Here is an 18,449-nt window from a genome sequence, read left to right as displayed (position 1 = left end):
AGCATTTCCCTCGGTGCTAGGTGTTCTACAGTTTGTTACTTCCTTTGTTGTTGCTTATAAGCCCTCTTATTGCTTAGTGTTTTTTTTTTTTTTTTTCCCAAAAGCCCTAATATCAGCTGTCCATGGTTGAGCTACATTGTTATGGTCCTGGCTTTTGTGAGGACTGCAGAACACTGGAATGCTGTGACAGAATGAGATAGGGCTGGTTCCAGTCTCTTCTTGTCCTACATGCTTAGCTGCAGGGATCTCCTTTGGTGGGCATCTTGCATGGGGGTCTGGTTGCTTCCTCTGGGTCCCTGCCAGCTGTTCCCTTTCCATACACAGCTGTCTCTACTGTAATGACCTTTCTTCCTCACAGATTTTGACAGAGCTGGAACACAGTGGCATCGGGAGAATCAAAGAACAGAGTGCTCGAATGCTGGGACACCTGGTGTCCAACGCCCCCCGACTCATCCGCCCCTACATGGAGCCTATCCTGAAGGTAACACACAACTGAGGCCGCACCGTACTTTCTTTCCTGACAGTCTGATCTGAGTGTGTTTCAGGGATGGAATATTTTAGTCCTTTTTGTTACATTGAACAAAGTAGATCATTTCTCTGGTTCCAGGCTTAGAACAAGAGTTACATCAAGCCTCTTCAGTTAAAGAGTACCAAGAATCTCACCAGTTGCAAGAAGGTGCTCTCCTGATGAGATAAGATGCTTTAGGCATTACTAAATTTACTCAGAAAGGAGAAGTAGGTAGAGAGCATAAAATCCATGAGTTGCCAGGTGTGCTGGTGGCTCACGCCTGTAATCCTAGCTACTCAGGAAGCTAAGATCTGAGGATCTTGGTTCAAAGCCAGCCCGGGCAAGGAAAGTCCATGAGACTCTTTTTTGTTGTTGTTGTTGTTGTTGGTCGTGGGGCTTGAACTGGGGCCTGAGCGCTGTCCCTTAGCTCTTCAGCTCAAGGCTAGTGCTCTACCACTTGAGCCACAGCACCATTTCCTGTGAGACTCATCAATAAAGGACCAGAAAAACTGGAAGTGGCACTGTGGCTCAAGTTGTAGAATGCTAGCCTTGAGCTAAAGAGCTCAGGGACAGTGCCCAGGCCCAGAGTTGAAGCTCTACAACTGACAAAAAAAAAGAAAAGAAAAGAAAATACATTTGTCATTTGAAGTCCTGGATAAAATGAAATCAGACAGATGATCATAGAGAAAAATTGAAAGGAGACAAAGGAAATGCCTTTAAATCATGGTGCTTGCCAGCTCCCTCAAATGCTAGACGTGTACTTGGTATGGAGGAAAGTTTGTCATGGTTTCTTGGATTTTTTGGGGAGGGGGAGGCAGGATGGGCTAAAGGATTATTTTTCGTTATTTTTTATTAGCTTAATTAGTTATACAGGGCGAGATTTCATGTTTTGGTTATATTTTTGCTTTCATCCTTTTGCAGTACTAGGGATCAAACCCTAGCACCTTGGCAGTGTGCTACTGCTGACCTGTACCCACAACACTCTTGAGCAATTTTATTTTTTTGGCCAGTCCTTGAACTGCCAGGGCTTGAACTCAGGGCCTGGGCACTGCCCCTGAGCTTCTTTTGCTTAAGGCTACCACTTGAACCATAGTATCAGTTCTGGTTTTTTCTGTTCATGTGGATCTGAGGAATCGAACCCAGGGCTTCATGCATGTTAGGCAAGCCACTCTATCACTAAGCCACATTCCCAGCCCTCTTGAGCAAATTTTACTTACGTTAAAGAAAGATTTCTATGGAACTAGAGACATGGCTGAAGTGGTAGAGTACCAGCTGTGAGCAAAAAAGCTGAGTGAGAGCCTGAGGCCCTGTGTTTAAGCCCAAATACCTGTATAGAGAGAGAAAGAGAGACAGAGATTTTAAAAATATTGGGCTGGGAAGGTGGCTCAGTGGTAGAGCGCTTGCCTTGCATGCATGAGGTCCTGAGTTCAATTCCTCAGCACCACATACGCAGAAAAAAAAAGCCGGAAGTGGCGCTGTGGCTCAAGTGGTAGAGCACTAGCCTTGAAGAGCTGAGGGACAGCTCCCAGGCCCAGAGTTCAGGCCCATGACCGGACCCAAAACAAACAAACAAAAAAAATATTGCTCAAATAGACTCTCTGGAGTTGGGAAAAAATAGAGAACTTATTACTAGAGAATTATTTGTTATAATTAAGTAAAGAAACCTGATTTGGGAAATTAAGCTATAAAGCTAAGTACACAAAAGAAAAAGATTTCTAGTATATACTAATCTGCATTCATTTTCTCATGCCTTATTTCTATAGGCTTTAATTTTGAAACTGAAAGATCCAGACCCTGATCCAAACCCAGGTGTGATCAATAATGTCTTGGCCACAATTGGAGAACTAGCTCAGGTAAGGTGACAATTGCTTTCTCCATAAGTGGAAAGAAACAATTTAACCTCTAAGAAGTCAGGAAACTTCTCACCGCTCATTTCTAATTCCATTTGCTCTTGTTTTCACTTCGTTTTGCAGGTTAGTGGCTTAGAAATGAGGAAATGGGTGGATGAACTCTTTATCATCATCATGGACATGCTCCAGGACTCCTCTCTGTTGGCCAAAAGGCAGGTGAGTACCACTGTTCCCTGACTGAGGGACGGACTCATAGGTCCAGGGACCTTGTTTTTCTTTGTTCACTTCACTGGCCATAATTCTCCACACTATAAAAAGAAGAAACATTGGGATTGAGAATTAGCTGTCTTGATGTAGTGTCACTTTTAATAAGTGTCGGTGCTAAGCAGTACCATTTCCTCTATTCTGAGAAAATGCTCTTGAGAGCCTCGGCTCTTTTTTTTTGTTTTCCCCCTAGTCCTGGGGCTTGAACTCAAGGCCTGGGCTCTGTCCCTGAGCTTCTTTTGCACAAGGCTAGCACTCTATCACTTGAGTCACAGTGCCACTTCCAGCTCTTTCTGTTTATGTGGTATTGAGGAATCGAACCCAGGGCTTCATGCCTGCTAGGCAAGCATTCTACCACTAAGCCACCTTATCAGCCCAAGCCTCAGCTCTTGGAAAAAAAAAAAAATAAGAAGAAAGCCTTGGACACAGCGTGGTGGTATAGCTTCCATTCACCCTGGTCATTGTAGATCGGTTATTAGATGACTTGTCTGAAATTCAGCACCATGTTACGTTTCTGTTGAATCACCTGGTAGTCATTTGGGATACAGAAGAAATACGTATTTCCTTGGAAAATGTGGGAATACTTTTTTATCTGTTGAACCAGTGGTTGTTGCAGGTTTGTATTTGATCAGCAATGTTATTTCCTTGCCCTCAGAGTGTCTGCTCATGTTTAGTGTCTTTGCTGGAAATTTCTCTTATAATAGCTTCTGACACTTTATTATAATCCTGACACAAAGAGTAAGACTGTGCTTTCTTTTCTCTTACACTCACTCAATGAACCATGTGGTCTTCTGTCTATCCAGGTGGCCCTGTGGACCTTGGGGCAGTTGGTGGCCAGTACTGGCTATGTGGTGGAACCCTACAGGAAGTACCCTACCTTGCTTGAGGTGCTACTGAATTTTCTGAAGACAGAGCAGAACCAGGGCACACGGAGAGAGGTAGCGAGCCTGGGAACTTGGTCTTCAAAGACTACTAGGACAATAGAGGGGAGTGGTGACAGCATTCATGTACTCCTCAGCACTGACCATACTTCCTGCTCCTCTCCATTTTGTTCATGGAGCTAGGTTTGGGGTATGAATTGGGGACCGTGGAGCTTGAGAGGAATCAGCAATCCATTGTCATCCGATGTTGTGATGATTGTTTTTCTTTTTCTCTTCCACTCCCCCGCCCCAGGCTATCCGGGTGTTAGGACTCTTGGGGGCTTTGGATCCCTACAAGCACAAAGTGAACATCGGCATGATTGACCAGTCCCGAGATGCTTCTGCTGTCAGCCTGTCAGAATCCAAGTCCAGCCAGGATTCCTGTAAGCCAGACTTGCCACACTCTGACTCCAAAGCCCTTGCTGAACTGATTTAGTAAGAATGTTAGTACAGACAACTGAAATGACAAGCTACTTGCTGAAGCCAGGAGTTGGTGGCTCATGCCTGTAGTCCTCCCCCAGAAGGCTGAGATCTGAGAATCACAGTTCAAAGCCATCTCAGCCAGGAAATTCTGTGAGACTTCTCTCTATTAACTACTAAAAAGCTAGAAGTGGGGCTGTGGTTCAAGTGGTAGATCACTGGCCTTGGGCACAAAATCTCAGAGACAGTGCCTAGGCCCTGAATTCAAGCCCTAGGGCCAGAAGGTATACACACATGCTCACACACAAGTATACTGGCTCATTTAGCAACTTTTGAATGAAAAACCCATTATTTCCTCTTGAATCTAAGCAAGGATGCTATTCCTGGTGTCGCCAGAGTCCTCGTGGCTGCCCAGATTCTTTGTCAAGGGTGAACAGGCCGAGTCTGTACTCTGATGCCAGTGAGGGGGCATAGGAATCATCCCCATTTCCCTCCCCTCTCCCCCCCCCTCGTTTCCTCTATCCATCACTCATTGTTAGTGTCTCTGATGTCTTTTGTTCCCATAGCACCCAAGGAGAAAAAAGGATAGAACTTACTTTGTTTTAATTGAGGGAAATCAGAGACAAGGGTTAGGGCATAGAAAAACTAGTAGCCAGCCAGGTGCCAGTGGCTCACGCCTATAATCCTAGCTACTCGAGGCTGAGATCTGAGGATTGCGGTTCAAAGCCAGCTCAGGCTGGAAAGTTCGTGAGACTCTTATCTCCAATAAACCACTCAGAAAACCAGAAGTGGTACAGTAGTTCAAGTGGTAGAGTGCTCACCTTGAGCTGAAGAGCTGTTCAGGCCCAGAGTTCAAGCCTCATGACTGACATAAAAGAAAGAAAGAAACACTAGTAGCCATCAAACCTGGGCCCTTTTTTCTACTTAGAGTCTGGCCTTAGAGTCTGATTGCCTCTTGACAAGTAGCTTGAGGGTATGATGCAGAGATGGCTCCTAGACTTGACCTACTGTCCACCAGCGCAGGCCTGCTCCTGAACATACAGGTTCCACAGTGTCTCTCCAGCTGTTCCAGCATGTTCTTTTCCCCAAAGGAAATGCTTTCAGCTATAGGGGAGATCATATTGGTTAAACTCCTACTTCCTCCTGGGTATTAGAATAGTATGCTGTCCTGTCCAACAGGGACATCAGAAGCAGAGTCTGAGCCTGGTTCTTCTGGATGCTCTTCCTCAGCAGTACCAGCCCAGGTCTTGGTGCACTCTGGTTCTTGTCCTCCTCACTGCATGTCATATTCCTGGACAGAGTCCTCCAGGTCCCTGCTGCTTGGATTGGAGCTTTTGCCTGCTAACTTGTCTGAATTCCCTGGGGGAACCAGGCACCTGTGGAACAGATGTTTGCCTAATTTAATTCCCTTTCATTTGGAGGAATAATTATTTTTAATAATGGTTTCAGCTGAGAAGTTGTGAGCTGTAATAGTAAGAAGCTAACTTAAACATAGCAATTTAAGCTGGGTGCTCCTGGCTCACACTTCCTAGCTATTTAGGTGGCTGAGATCTGAGGATCACAGTTCAAAGCCAGCCCAGGCAGGAAAGTCCGTGAGACTCTTATCTCCAATAAACCACCAGAAAACCAGAAGTGGCACTGTGGCTCAAGTGATAAAGTCTTGAGCTTAAGAGCTTAGGGTCAACATCCAGGCTGAATTCAAAACCCCCACAATTTACCTCCCCCGCAAAAAAAATAATTGCAATTTAAAGAAAACTTATCATGGTACTGTTTTAGTCTTTGATGGTTTGGGTAATGAAAACCAAAACCTGATTAATCCCTGATGGAGAGAGCGTATTTATCAGTTGCTAATAGACCCTTGATTCTCAACTGTGAGAGAATCTATTAGGGAAGATGATATGACTGCCAATGTCCAGGAGGGAGTTTTTGTTTGCTATTAACCATGCTTTGCCTAGCACCAGAGTCATGTCATCAACTCTTAGTACTTCCTTTGTTGCTTTGTCCTAGCTGACTACAGCACCAGTGAGATGCTGGTCAACATGGGAAATCTGCCGTTGGATGAGTTCTACCCAGCTGTGTCTATGGTGGCCTTGATGCGCATCTTCCGAGACCAGTCTCTCTCCCATCATCACACCATGGTGGTCCAGGCCATCACCTTCATCTTCAAGTCCCTGGGGCTCAAGTGTGTGCAGTTTCTGCCCCAGGTCATGCCCACATTCCTGAATGTCATTCGGGTCTGTGATGGTGCCATCCGGGAAGTAAGTCCATAAACTCCCCATTCTTGTTCCTCTCTGCTTCACCCCACTTATGCACAGAAGATCCATAGGCACTTAAAACTACCCTAACGCCTCCACCTTCTTGCTGCTGAGAATCAAAGCTTCACTTCCCCTTAACTCTGGAGACCTAAGTGGACAGTCAGCTCACTCTAATTTCTTGGTTCAGCCCCACAGCTTGGCTAAAAGGGGAACAGATTTCTGATTTTTCTCTCCTGTATCTTTGTTTCTTTATTTCATTAATCTACTTGTTTATCATTACTTTCCACTTTTTTTATTTTTATTTTTACTGTCCTGGGGCTTGAACTCAATGCCTGGGCTCTGTCCCTGAACCTCTCTGTGCTCAAGGCTAGCGCTCTACCACTAGAGCTATAGCACTACTTGCAGTTTTTTCTGTGTATGTGGTACTGAGGAATCGAATCAGGGTTTCATGCATGCTAGGCAAGCAGTCTACCACTAAGCCACATTCTCAGCCCCCATATTTTTTTTTCTGCTTAATTTTTTTTTGGGGGGGGTATTAGAATAGTACCTCATTAATTGCTCTTCTTTCTTCTTTTCCAACACAATTTGTTGTGTTGAAATTTTTACTCCAAGTTATCACTTAGTAATATTCTAAAAATTTTAAAACTTCAAGATAAAATTTAGGCACCATAGATTTTATCCTTTTTTTTTTTTTTTTTTTTTTGTCGGTCTTGGGGCTTGAACTCTGGGCCTGGGCGCTATCCCTCAGCTCTTCAGCTCAAGGCGAGCGCTCTACCACTTGAGCTACAGCGCCACTTCCTGTTTTCTGGTGGTTTATTGGAGATAGGAGTCTCACGGTCTCTCCTGCCCGGGCTGGCTTTGAACCGCGATCCTCAGATCTCAGCCTCCTGAGTAGCTAGGATTACAGGCGTGAGCCACCAGCGCCCGGCTAGATTTTATCCTTAAATACAATTTTTTTAATGTTTTTGCAAAGTTGTCCAGTCACCACTCACAGTCTAACTTTAGACAGTTTCTGTCACTGTTGCCAGAAACCTCCTGCCCTTCTGCAGTGGTTTCTGTTCCCATTCCAGCCTTGGGCAACCACTGATCTTTTTGTCTCTAGACACTTGCCTTTTCTGAATGGCTTATGCAGTTGAGAGCGTAGCATATGGATCTTTTGCATCTAGCTTCTTTCATATAACATAATACTTAAAAAAAAAAAAATCTTCCCAGTCATGGGGCTTGAACTCTGGGCCTGGGCGCTGTCCCTCAGCTCTTCAGCTCAAGGCTGGTGGTCTGCCACCTTGAGCCATAGTGCCACTTCCAGTTTTCTAGTGGTTAACTGGAGATCAGAGTCTCACAGACTTTCCTGCCCAGGCTGGCTTTAAACTGTGATCCTCAGATCTCAGCCTCCTGAGTAGGAGTACAGGTATGAGCCACTGGTGTCTGGCTTAACATAATACTTTTGAGGTTTTCCCGTGTTGAAATGTAAATCTGTTTCACTCTATTTATTGCTGAGTAATATTTTCATTGTGAAGAATTTTCACTGGCTCAACTGGCTCATGATTGTCATCCTATCTACTCAGGCAGCTGAGATCCAAGGATTGCAGTTCAAGCCAGCCAAGGCCCAATTAACTAGTCAAAAGCAGGAAGTATAACTGTAACTGGCTCAAGTGGTAGAGCACTATCGCTCCCCCCCCCCCCCCCCCCCCCGGTCCGGTCGTGAGCCTGAACTCTGGGCCTGGGTGCTGTCCCTCAGCTCTTCAGCTCAAGGCTAGTGCTCTACCACTTGAGCCACAGCACCACTTCCGGTGCTTTTTTTTCTGCTTATGTGGTGCTGAGGAATTGAACCCAGGGCCTCATGCATGCAAGGCAAGCGCTCTACCACTGAGCCACCTTCCCAGCCACTAGAGCACTATCCTTGAACAAAAAAGTTTAGGGACAGTGTCCAGCCTCTGAGTTCAAGCCCTAGGACTGGCACAAAAATGAAGTATTTTTTTCTAAGGTTGTTAATGTTTATTTTCTTTCACCTTGAAGTTTTTTAGAAGTGGGTATTTTATTTACAAGTTTACATAGTTTAAAATTTCTCTCTTTGATGCTAAGTTAATTGATCTCTTTGATTTCTAAGTTAATTCTGTTGTATTTATGATTTTTTTGATGTTTGATGAGACTGCCCATCAGTTATTGTCCTAAGTTTTTTGTATTCTTGGAAACAGTGTGCACTTGCTAATGTTATGCACAGGATTCTTCATATATCATTAGATTGAACTAGCTACTATGTTCAAATCTTTTTAATAATTCCTTATTTGCTTAATAATAGCACTTAAGATTATAGCTGCATATCTATACATATCTATACCAACTCTGGAGGTATGTGTCTATTCCCATTACCCATCATTTTTTTCTTTTTTCTTTTTTTTTTTTATGGTACTGGGGATCAAATCCATGGCCTTATGCAAAATTAGCAAGTGTTCTACCATCGAGCCATATCACAGCCCTTTTCCTATTCTTTCATTTTTAACTGATGTGATTTTGTTTGGATGGCTTTCTTGTAATGTAACTAGATTAACATTTTAATACAACTTAAAAAATTCTGTCTTTAAATTGGTGCATCTTTTATAATGTTGATGTACTTATTTATTTCCATCATTTCCATGGTTCTTCTTGTCCTGCTTTGTCTGTCTTTATTTTTTTGATATAATTTTGTTGGTATTATTAAGAGGTTGTACAAGAGGGGTTACCATTTCATAAATCAGGTAATAAGAACATTACTTTTTTTGGATAATTATACCCCTTCCTTCACTTTCCCCCAGTTTCCTTCTTTTCTTTCTTTTTTTAACTTGAGTTTTTCTTCATCTCTTTCTTTCTATTCTTAGGCATATTTAATTTTAAAAAATATTTTATAATGGAATAAAGGCAAAAGTAGCTTCTGCAGTTAATAACATTTTGTCAATTTGGTTTCATCTGTTACCTTTATGCACAAAATTTGTTTGCTTTCTGATTTAGGATCTTGCTATGTTGCCCAGGCTGGTCTTGAATTTATGGACTCTAGTGATCCTTCTACTTCAGCCTCATGAACAGCTGAAACTATAGACCTGCCACTTTTTTGTGTGTATATGTGCCAGTCCTGAGGCTTGAACTTATGACTCGGGTGCTGTCCCTGAGCTTTTGTGTTCAAGGCTAGCACTCTACTACATGAGCCCAAAGCTCCATTTCCAGCTTTTTTGATGGGTAATTGGAGATAATTGGACTTTCCTGCCTGAGCTGGTTTAAACTGTGATCCTCAGATCTCAGCCTCCCCAAGTAGCTAGGATGACAGGCATGAGCCTCCGATGCTAGGCTCCAAAGTTGTTCTTTATTCACTTGTGCAGATGGAGGTTAAGCCCAAGGGTTCTGTATTGTTCATAGCATCAGCTTGCTGACCTCTTTCTCTTTCAGTTTCTGTTCCAGCAGCTGGGGATGTTGGTGTCCTTTGTGAAGAGCCACATTAGACCTTACATGGACGAAATAGTCACCCTCATGAGAGTGAGTAGAAGTTCAAGCCTTTACTTGTTCATCTGTGTTTGAGTCAAGGTACACTCAGAGGATAATGCGGACATTTTCTTCATGGGTCATTGTGGAGCAGTTAACAGTCCAAGTATAAAAGGTAGAACAGAGTAACCCACTTGTTTGGGAGGAGGAGGTGGAGAGGAGTACTTGCTCCATGCTTCCTGGTCAGGAGTTCATGATAGGAAATCTGCGGAGGCATCTGGGAGTAATTGTGCTGACTTATTTGTCTCACATACAACAAAGCCCTTGTACTTTTTTGTGGTTGTTGTTGTTGTTGTTGTAGTCTTGGAGCTTGAACTCAGGGCCTCAGTTCAAGGGCACTGAACTGAATTGAATTGAGTTGAACTGAACTGAAGTTGAATTGAATTGAATTGAACCGAGCTCAGGACACTGAACTGAAGGGAACTGAACTCAGGGCATGGTGTCCCTGAGCTTTTTCCCTCTAGGCTGGCACTCTACCATTTGAGCCACACCTCAAGTGGTTAATTGGAGATAAAAGTCTCATGGACTTTTCTGCCTGGGCTGGCTTTGAACTTTGATCTTTAATCTCTGCCTCATTAGTAGCTAGGAGGATTACAACAGTGAGCCACCAGCTCCCAGCAGCAATTTTGCTTTGATGTTGATTTGTACAAAGCCTCTTCCATACTGCCCATAAAACTAGCCTGAGGGGCTGGGAAGGTGGCTCAGTGGTAGAGTGCTTGCCTTGCATGCATGAGGCTCTGGGTTCGATTCTTCAGCACCACATAAGCAGAAAGAGCCAGAATTGGCGCTGTGGCTCAAGTGGTAGAGTGCTATCCTTGAGCTGAGGAGCTGAGGGACAGTGCCCAGGCCCAGAGTTCAGGCCCCATAACCAACAAAAACAAAAACAAAAACCAAACAAAAAAAAAACTGGCCTGAGAAGAGGAATTGGGAATCAGGGGTTCCAGCTCAGTGAAGTACCATGGTCTCCTGACAGGCACTAAGGACCAAGATGCTTTGCCCTGTGACCTCCAAAATGTCACCTTCTGACCACAGTGGCATCTTGAGAATGGCCTAGACCTCAGGATTTTATAACATGTAGTGAGCAGTGTCTGGAAGATGCTGGATTGATGGCAGTATTGTTTTCCTATTGTTGTGTATGATTTAAATGATTGTTTTGGGCAAGAGTTTTTTGCAGACATCGTTTTATTTTCCTCAGAGATGTTTTCTGTTTTTCCATCCCAGACCTCTGCAGTCAGCTTGCAGGAAGCAGCATAGCCAAAATCAAAATGGCTAGCTTTCCAAATGGAACTTTCTAACACTTGAAAGCATTAGAAAAACTTCTACATGTATAAATCATTAAAAGCGGCTTTTTTCCTCCACTGCTACCACAGAGGCCTCTGTATAAGGAAGATTTAGGCCAAATTCTAAACCACCTGGTAGATGGTCTTTGGGGTGAGGAGAAACAAGGAGGAAAGTAATATACTCAGGAAACTAAAGTAACCTCTAACTCATTTGCCCACAAAAGACGTAGGCCCACGCCACAGTGTGCAGCAGGGAGCCTGGCCTGCAGAGCACAGCTTTCCTTTCATCCCAGATGAAGAAGGTGCATGGAGCTCTTTCTTTGGCTGTTGATCTGGGCTTTTTAATGAGTTCCCTGGAGCTCAGGAGGAGAATAGTCTGTGAGTCATGATCCAACTCATGTCCCCAGGCAGGCTGCTGGCTTCTTTGAGCAGAGAAAACCCTGCGAGAAGCCTGGGCTGATGCAGTTGGAAGGCAAGTGGGTTTACTCTGAAGATGGCAGAGTGCAGTCCAAGTGAATGAGCATCAGACACACTGGGGGGGGGGCCTCAAAAAAACAGTGGTGTTTTTATCTAATGGGAACTTAGGTTTTTCAGAGAGAATATTTCTCTCCCAGCAGAGAGAGAAAGTAAATTTTACAAACTTTTTCTAGGCTGGTTTTTACATTCTAAATTGTTAGTGCTTATATACATATACACACACATATATACACACACACACACACACATATATATATATATATGTATATTTGTTTAACAATAATGTTTTATTCTATAAAATCTTTCATCTGAGAAGTTATCCTTGTTTTTGTTGATTTCTGGTATAAATTATTGAGAGGCACCAGGAGTGTTAATATTTGTGTGTTGCCATCATTAGTGAGATTTCTATTATCAATACATCTCCTGCTCTGGAATTTAGAGAAGGCAGGAATTTCTGGTCTTTCTGAGAAGATTTGAAATGACAGCTTTCCCTAGAGGGAGACCCTTGGGCCAGATCCCTGTAGTGTTCTGAGGCAGGATCTAGAAGATCATTGGCCAGGCTGTTGTTTTAGTAACTCCTATGAATTACAGTTATGCAGAAAAGTTATGTGAAAAGTGCTTGCTGTGTGGCACCTGCCCAGGCCTGATGGATAGATTTTTTTTTTTTTTTTTTTTGTCGGTCGTGGGCTTGAACTCTGGGCCTGAGCGCTGTCCCTCAGCTCTTCAGCTCAAGGCGAGCGCTCTACCACTTGAGCTACAGCGCCACTTCCTGTTTTCTGGTGGTTTATTGGAGATAGGAGTTTCATGGTCTCTCCTGCCTGGGCTGCCTTTGAACCGCGATCCTCAGATCTCAGCCTCCTGAGTAGCTAGGATTACAGGTGTGAGCCACCAGCGCCCGGCTTGATGGATAGATTTTTGAGGACTGTATCAGATGCCTTCTAGCAAATCCAGAAAGGGCAGTCTGGGTAATGCTGGAATTGCTCTTTGGTAGAGATAAAAGTATTCACTCTGTACTACTTCAGAGCTCTTATGTGGCTTAAATTTAGCTATCTGTTTTGTTCTGTGGACATGTGTTTGAGTAGCTAGAGTAGTTAAGATGCTCTGATAGAGTCTAGAAATACAGAGAAGTATCAGAACGATTTCTTCCCCCTATACAGTCTCGTAGGGGAGGTTGCAAAATGAATTAAATAGTACAGGTGCTAGGAACAGGAGAAGTGAAAAGTGAGTTTTGATCCAGGGCTAGGTGGAGATATAGGACTGTGGTGTTGTGTTACCATCTAGAGTGAATAGATTTTCACTGTGTTAGCGTAGCAGAACACATGGGTTTGCAGGCAAAGGGCACAGCAGGGGAAGTGCAGTATAACTTGTCCAGTGTGTCTGTGGTTGACAGTAGGGCCCCATGGTGGGGGGAGTTTATTTGGGGTGGGGAGGAGGAGATTATGCTCACTGCACTTTTGCTTCTGTTTTGGCCATCTCTGTTCTTGGGTTCACTTTTCAGTAGAGGAGTACCTAACTCTGCCCTGCCCTCTCTTTCCTTTTGTAGGAATTCTGGGTCATGAACACCTCAATCCAGAGCACAATCATTCTTCTCATTGAGCAGATTGTGGTAGCTCTTGGGGGTGAATTTAAGCTCTACCTGCCCCAGCTAATCCCACACATGTTACGTGTCTTCATGCATGACAACAGTCCAGGCCGCATCGTCTCTATCAAGGTAAGGGAGATTTCCACCTTCCTCTAAGCCCCTAGAAGTGAGACCCTTTTCTGAGCGACAAGCCAGTGTCTACTTCAGAACACCAAACTCCAGGCACATGGACACCTGAGGCGTGTGGGCTTAGAGAACACTTAACAGTTCTCCTTGATTATCCTGACGTTTTTGTCTCCTATACTGGCTTAGTCTTGGTAACTGTTTAGTTCAATGCCAGTTTTTTTATATTTTCCAGCAACAGAATCCTTATCAATTATTGAAATAATAAGCAGAGAAAAAAACATAATATATAGTCAAATGAAATAAGGGGAAACACCAAAAGAATGCTGTTTAGCTGGAAGCTGGGAGCTCTCTCCTGTAATTCTAGCTATTCAGGGGGCTAAAACCTGAGGATCATGGTTCAAAGCCAGGCTGAGTAGGAAAGTCCATGAGACTCTTTTTTTTTTTTTTTTTTTTTTTTTTTTGCCTGTCATGGAGCCTGAACTCTGGGCCTGGGCGCTGTCCCTCAGCTCTTCAGCTCAAGGCTAGTGCTCTACCACTTGAGCCACAGCGCCAGTTCCAGCTTTTTCTGTTTATGTGGTGCTGAGGAATTGAACCCAGGGCCTCATGCATGCAAGGCAAGCCTTCTACCACTGAGCCACCTTCCCAGCCCAAGAGACTCTTATCTCCAGTTAACCACCAATAAAAAGGAATGTAATTCAAAGCCTCTTGATAAAGAAGGCTTTTCCAAGTCCTCACATCATTGCCTGTGTTGCATGTTGTAGGTTTTTTTTTTTTTAGGTGATAGTACTGGGGATTGAACTTGGGGACTCACCTTTGTTAGGAAAGTGTTCTACCACTTGAACTGCTTTGCTAGGCCTTTGTGGCTTTAGTTTTTTGGATAGGGTCTCTTCTTTTACCTGGCTGGTCTCCTATTCAACCTCCCAGATAACTGAGTTTACAGGCATGGACCACTATTCCTAGCTGGCTATTTTTTTTTTTTTTTTTGGTTGGTCCAAATAGGGCTTGAACTCAGGGCTTGGGTGCTGTCCCTAGGCTCTTTTACTCAAGGTTAGTGCTCTACCACTTTGAGCCACAGCTCCACTTCCAGTTTTCTGGTGGCTAATTAGAGATGAGAATCTCACAGAATTTCCTGCCTGAGATGGATTGAACCGTGATCCTCAGATCTCAACTTCCTGGGTAGCTAGGATTACAGGTGTGAACCACCAAGCACCCTGGCCTGGCTGGCTTTTGAGAATAGGATTTTGCTAACATTAGTCCAGGGTGGCCTCAAATTAGGATCCTCCTATCTCTGTCTCCCAGGTAGCTGGGATTGTTGGCCTAGCCCACCAAGCTCAACTACTTTTTATTGTGCTCTTGCTCCCTTTCACAGTTGCTGGCAGCAATCCAGTTGTTTGGTGCCAACCTGGATGACTACCTGCATTTGTTGTTGCCTCCAATCGTGAAGCTGTTTGATGCCCCTGAAGTGCCACTGCCATCCCGGAAGTAAGCATGCTGCCCTTAGGAGCCAACAGTCATTGAACTGTTAGCATTTCTTAAGTTTCTGGGCCATCATTTTGGTCATTTCAACTGCCATTTGTTTGAGTCTAGAAATATCCCTGACTTATGGAAATCCTACTTGTCCCCACCCCATTCTAGTTGTCCCACTGGAGTTTATATTGGATCCATGTCACCCATAATATCTCTGAAGCCCTTTCCCCCCTTCCCTCCTTGCTGATTGTAAGGTAGCTTCAGCTCACGCTCATTGTAGGGCAGCATTAGAGACAGTGGACCGCCTGACAGAGTCTCTGGACTTCACTGACTATGCCTCTCGGATCATTCACCCAATTGTTCGAACACTGGACCAGAGCCCGGAGCTGCGTTCCACAGCCATGGACACACTGTCTTCCCTGGTCTTTCAGCTGGGGAAGAAGGTAAGACAGTTCTTAACCAATGGCATTCTGCCTTGTTCAGACAGAAGACTTTGTGAACCTCTCTGTTTGTTAGTCTGTAGGTCTCATACCACCATTGGAGAACGTAGAATGATCTGCTTTTTATGATCTGCTTTGTCTGTTCAGTAAATATTTGTTGAGCCACCTGGTGGGGCAAGGGCTGTTCTAGAGGCAAGAAAGTCAGAGTGAAGTCTTTGCTCTCATAGTCCTCGATTCCAATGAAGCAAGGCAAGTAAACCCAGTATGTCTCATATGCCTGGTGCAGGCAGGAATGATAAACAGCACAATGAGACAGAAACTTAGCTTGGCTTTAGGAGAGAAAGAAATGTAGAGATGAGCTGGACCAAGTGGGAGAGAGATGAGAAGCCAGAGGGTGTCAAAGGTGATCCTGTGAGCAGCAGCATACCTATCTTTGTGCCTGGAGCTCAGCAGTCTCTGGCTTCATCGCCGTCCCACTGTTGTGCAAATCACTGTGGCAGGCTGAGCAAGGGTGGAAGGCTTTGGGGGATTTTATATTATTTATTTATTTTTTTGCTTTGGGGGATTTTTGAACACAGGAAAAATGGGATTGACTTAACATTTTATTTTTTTTATTTTGGGGGGGGGGGGTCCAATCCTGAGGCCTGAACTCTGGGCCCTAACACCACTTCCAGCTTTTTTTTTCTGCTTATGTGGTGCTGAGAATCGAACCCAGGGCCTCATGCATGCAAGGCAAGCACTCTACCACTGAGCCACCTTCCCAGCCCTGACTTAACATTTTAAAGTAGTTATTCTCAATGCTATAGGGGCACGGATAGCAGCAAGGGCCTGGGAGGAGCCAAGCAGGAAGCCAGGTGGCAGGAGGAGGGGTCTTTGTTTGGCACTTATCGGTGGATGAGAATTCCAGAGCTACCTCAGCAGAATGACTAGCTATATAGTAATTAGGGTACTAATTCTTTTCTCTGCTTTTCCCTCTCTGTTACGATGCTTTCTCATGTTTCTCCCTTCCTGTCATAGTACCAAATTTTCATCCCGATGGTGAATAAAGTCCTGGTGCGGCACCGAATCAACCATCAGCGCTACGATGTGCTCATCTGCAGAATTGTCAAGGTGGGCCACGCCCCTGCCCAAGTCTTCAGTGTTTGTCCCCCTAGGTGTTCCTGCCCTCTAGCTACAGCGGATGTTTACTCTTCCACTCTGAACTAGGATTGGCAAGCTTTTTCAGTGAAGATGTTTTTTTCAGCACAATAGGCCAGGTGCTTTCTGTTGGAGCTGCTCCGTTCGGCCATGGTCTGCAAGTGGCTATCTTCAGCACATAAGCCAGTGGGCTGACTGTGTACCAGCCAAACTTTATGGATGCAGAAATTTGAGTCTCGCACAGTCCTCATGTATTGCAAAGTATTAATTTTCTTTGGGTTTTACTTTTGCAACCATTCAATATTGAAAACCCATTCTTCACTCTTGGGCTTTACAAGGGCAGGCAACAGGTCGTAGGCCGCCTGGGCTTTAAACACTTGATTGTGCTTGTTCTTGCTCATAGTTCATCTTTACCATTTGTACAATTGGATACCTGTACTACTGAGTGAGTGCTTGTCAGTGACCAGGAAAGATGGATCTACAGTGGGGAATTCAGCCTGCCTACAGTTTATTTTGTGCATATATACAGTTTTTTGCTGCTTGTAGAAGCCCTGGTGTAAATCTCCCAAGATTTATGTATTAACTAAACTAGAAGCATCTAGTAGTGTTGCGGCTGTTTCCTCTGACTCTGCCTGCAGGGATATACTCTTGCTGATGAAGAAGAGGACCCCTTGATTTACCAGCATCGAATGCTGCGGAGCGGCCAGGGGGACGCGCTGGCCAGTGGACCGGTAGAAACAGGACCCATGAAGAAACTGCACGTCAGCACCATCAACCTCCAAAAGGCAGGTCCATTGTTTCCTGAAGACTGAGCAAGGGGAGCCCTTCCTAATCCAAGTGTAAACCAACCAGAAGCCAGCCTAGGCAGGTTCCTGGAAGTCTAGATATCATGAACTCTTTTTTTTTGGTCAGTGGTGGGCCTTGAATGCTGGGCCTGGGTGCTGTCCCTGAGCTCTGCAGCTCAAGGCTAGTGCTCTACTTCTTGAGTCACAGTGCCACTTCCGGCTTTCTGGTAGTTAATTGGAGATAAGAGTCTCATGGACTTTTCCTGCCCAGGCTGAACTGTGATCCTCAGATCTCAGCCTTCTGAGTAGGTAGGATTACAGGCGTGAGCCACCGGCGCCCAACTGAACTTAGGCTTTTATCAGCCAGGTGTCAACTTATCTTCTATTTTCTTTTTATAGTACAGGAGTTTGAATTCAAGTCCTCATGCTTACTTGGCAGATGCTCTACTAAAGCCATACTATCAGCTATTTTGCCTTAGTTATCTTTCAAATAGGGTCTCCACCTTTCCCCAGGCCAACCTGCATCACAGACACCCTACTTATGGCTTGCTGAATAACCAAGACTATAGGCACATACCACCACACTAACTTTTTGACTCAAACTGTGGGCCTCCCATTCTACACCTCTTGAATAGCTGGGATTATAGGGATGAACAGCTACGTTAGCCCCATAATATTTTTTCTTTTTCATTTTTTTGGGGGGGTCCAGTTGTGGGGCCTGAACTCTGGGCCTGGGTGCTGTCCCTCAGTTCTTCAGCTCAAGGTTAGCACTCTACCACTTGAGCCATAGCGCCACTTCCGGCTTTTTTTTTCTGCTTATGTGGTGCTGAGGCATCAAACCCAGGGCCTCACGCATGCAAGGCTAAGCGATCTACCACTGAGCCACCTTCCCAGCCCCCATAATATTTTTTCTAATGGAGGAAAAGTAGAGAACAAAGTATCCTTTTGTGTTCTCTTAGTATTTCAGTAACAAGACATTTTGTTGCAAATAGCATTGCTGTGTTTTTTGTTTTTTAACAATTAATTGCCATTTTTTAATGTGAGCAGAAATAGTGAGCCAGCACTAATGCTAGCAGGATCTTTAAAGAGTTGATTTTCCAACTTCCTCTCATTGTACTCACCAGTTAACTAGGGCTTTTAAAATGCTTATTCTGGTACAGGCGGTCTGAGGGCAGCCTGCATTCCAAGGAGATCCCAGGGACTGTCAACCACACTTTGAGTAGCCAGGTTTTAGATCTTTGTGTTTAACTATTGAACCAGCTACCTAAAAATAGGCTGTTTGCAAGCTCTTCCAGTAAATTTAGAATAATCAGTTACTTCACCAACTTTTAAGTAATAGACCAGGTTGCTTGTTTTCCACATTTTGTATTAGTCAGTGCCACTGGAGACTCCTAAGCAGCTCCCAGTTTGGATTTCAACACGGTGTTT

At 44.4% G+C, this 18,449-nt stretch overlaps 1 protein-coding gene across 1 annotated transcript in view; it reads left to right on the top strand.

Moving 5' to 3' along the window:
- The window catches only part of Mtor (mechanistic target of rapamycin kinase), a 124,588-nt gene that overhangs the window by 22,850 nt on the left and 83,289 nt on the right, over positions 1-18,449 (top strand). The window contains exons 14-25 of the mRNA XM_070037349.1: positions 359-481; positions 2,272-2,361; positions 2,482-2,574; positions 3,426-3,560; positions 3,796-3,925; positions 5,970-6,220; positions 9,635-9,721; positions 13,028-13,195; positions 14,562-14,674; positions 14,940-15,102; positions 16,117-16,209; positions 16,875-17,021. Of these exons, the coding sequence (XP_069893450.1) occupies positions 359-481; positions 2,272-2,361; positions 2,482-2,574; positions 3,426-3,560; positions 3,796-3,925; positions 5,970-6,220; positions 9,635-9,721; positions 13,028-13,195; positions 14,562-14,674; positions 14,940-15,102; positions 16,117-16,209; positions 16,875-17,021 (1,593 nt within the window). The remainder of the gene's footprint in view (positions 1-358; positions 482-2,271; positions 2,362-2,481; positions 2,575-3,425; positions 3,561-3,795; positions 3,926-5,969; positions 6,221-9,634; positions 9,722-13,027; positions 13,196-14,561; positions 14,675-14,939; positions 15,103-16,116; positions 16,210-16,874; positions 17,022-18,449) is intronic.

Source organism: Dipodomys merriami, unplaced genomic scaffold, assembly GCF_024711535.1.
Source record: "Dipodomys merriami isolate MVZ:Mamm:240054 unplaced genomic scaffold, mDipMer1.0.p SCAF_28, whole genome shotgun sequence".
Taxonomy (NCBI): Eukaryota; Metazoa; Chordata; class Mammalia; order Rodentia; family Heteromyidae; genus Dipodomys; species Dipodomys merriami.
Note: the sequence above shows the minus strand (reverse complement) of the source record. Positions and strands in the feature narration are given on the sequence as shown.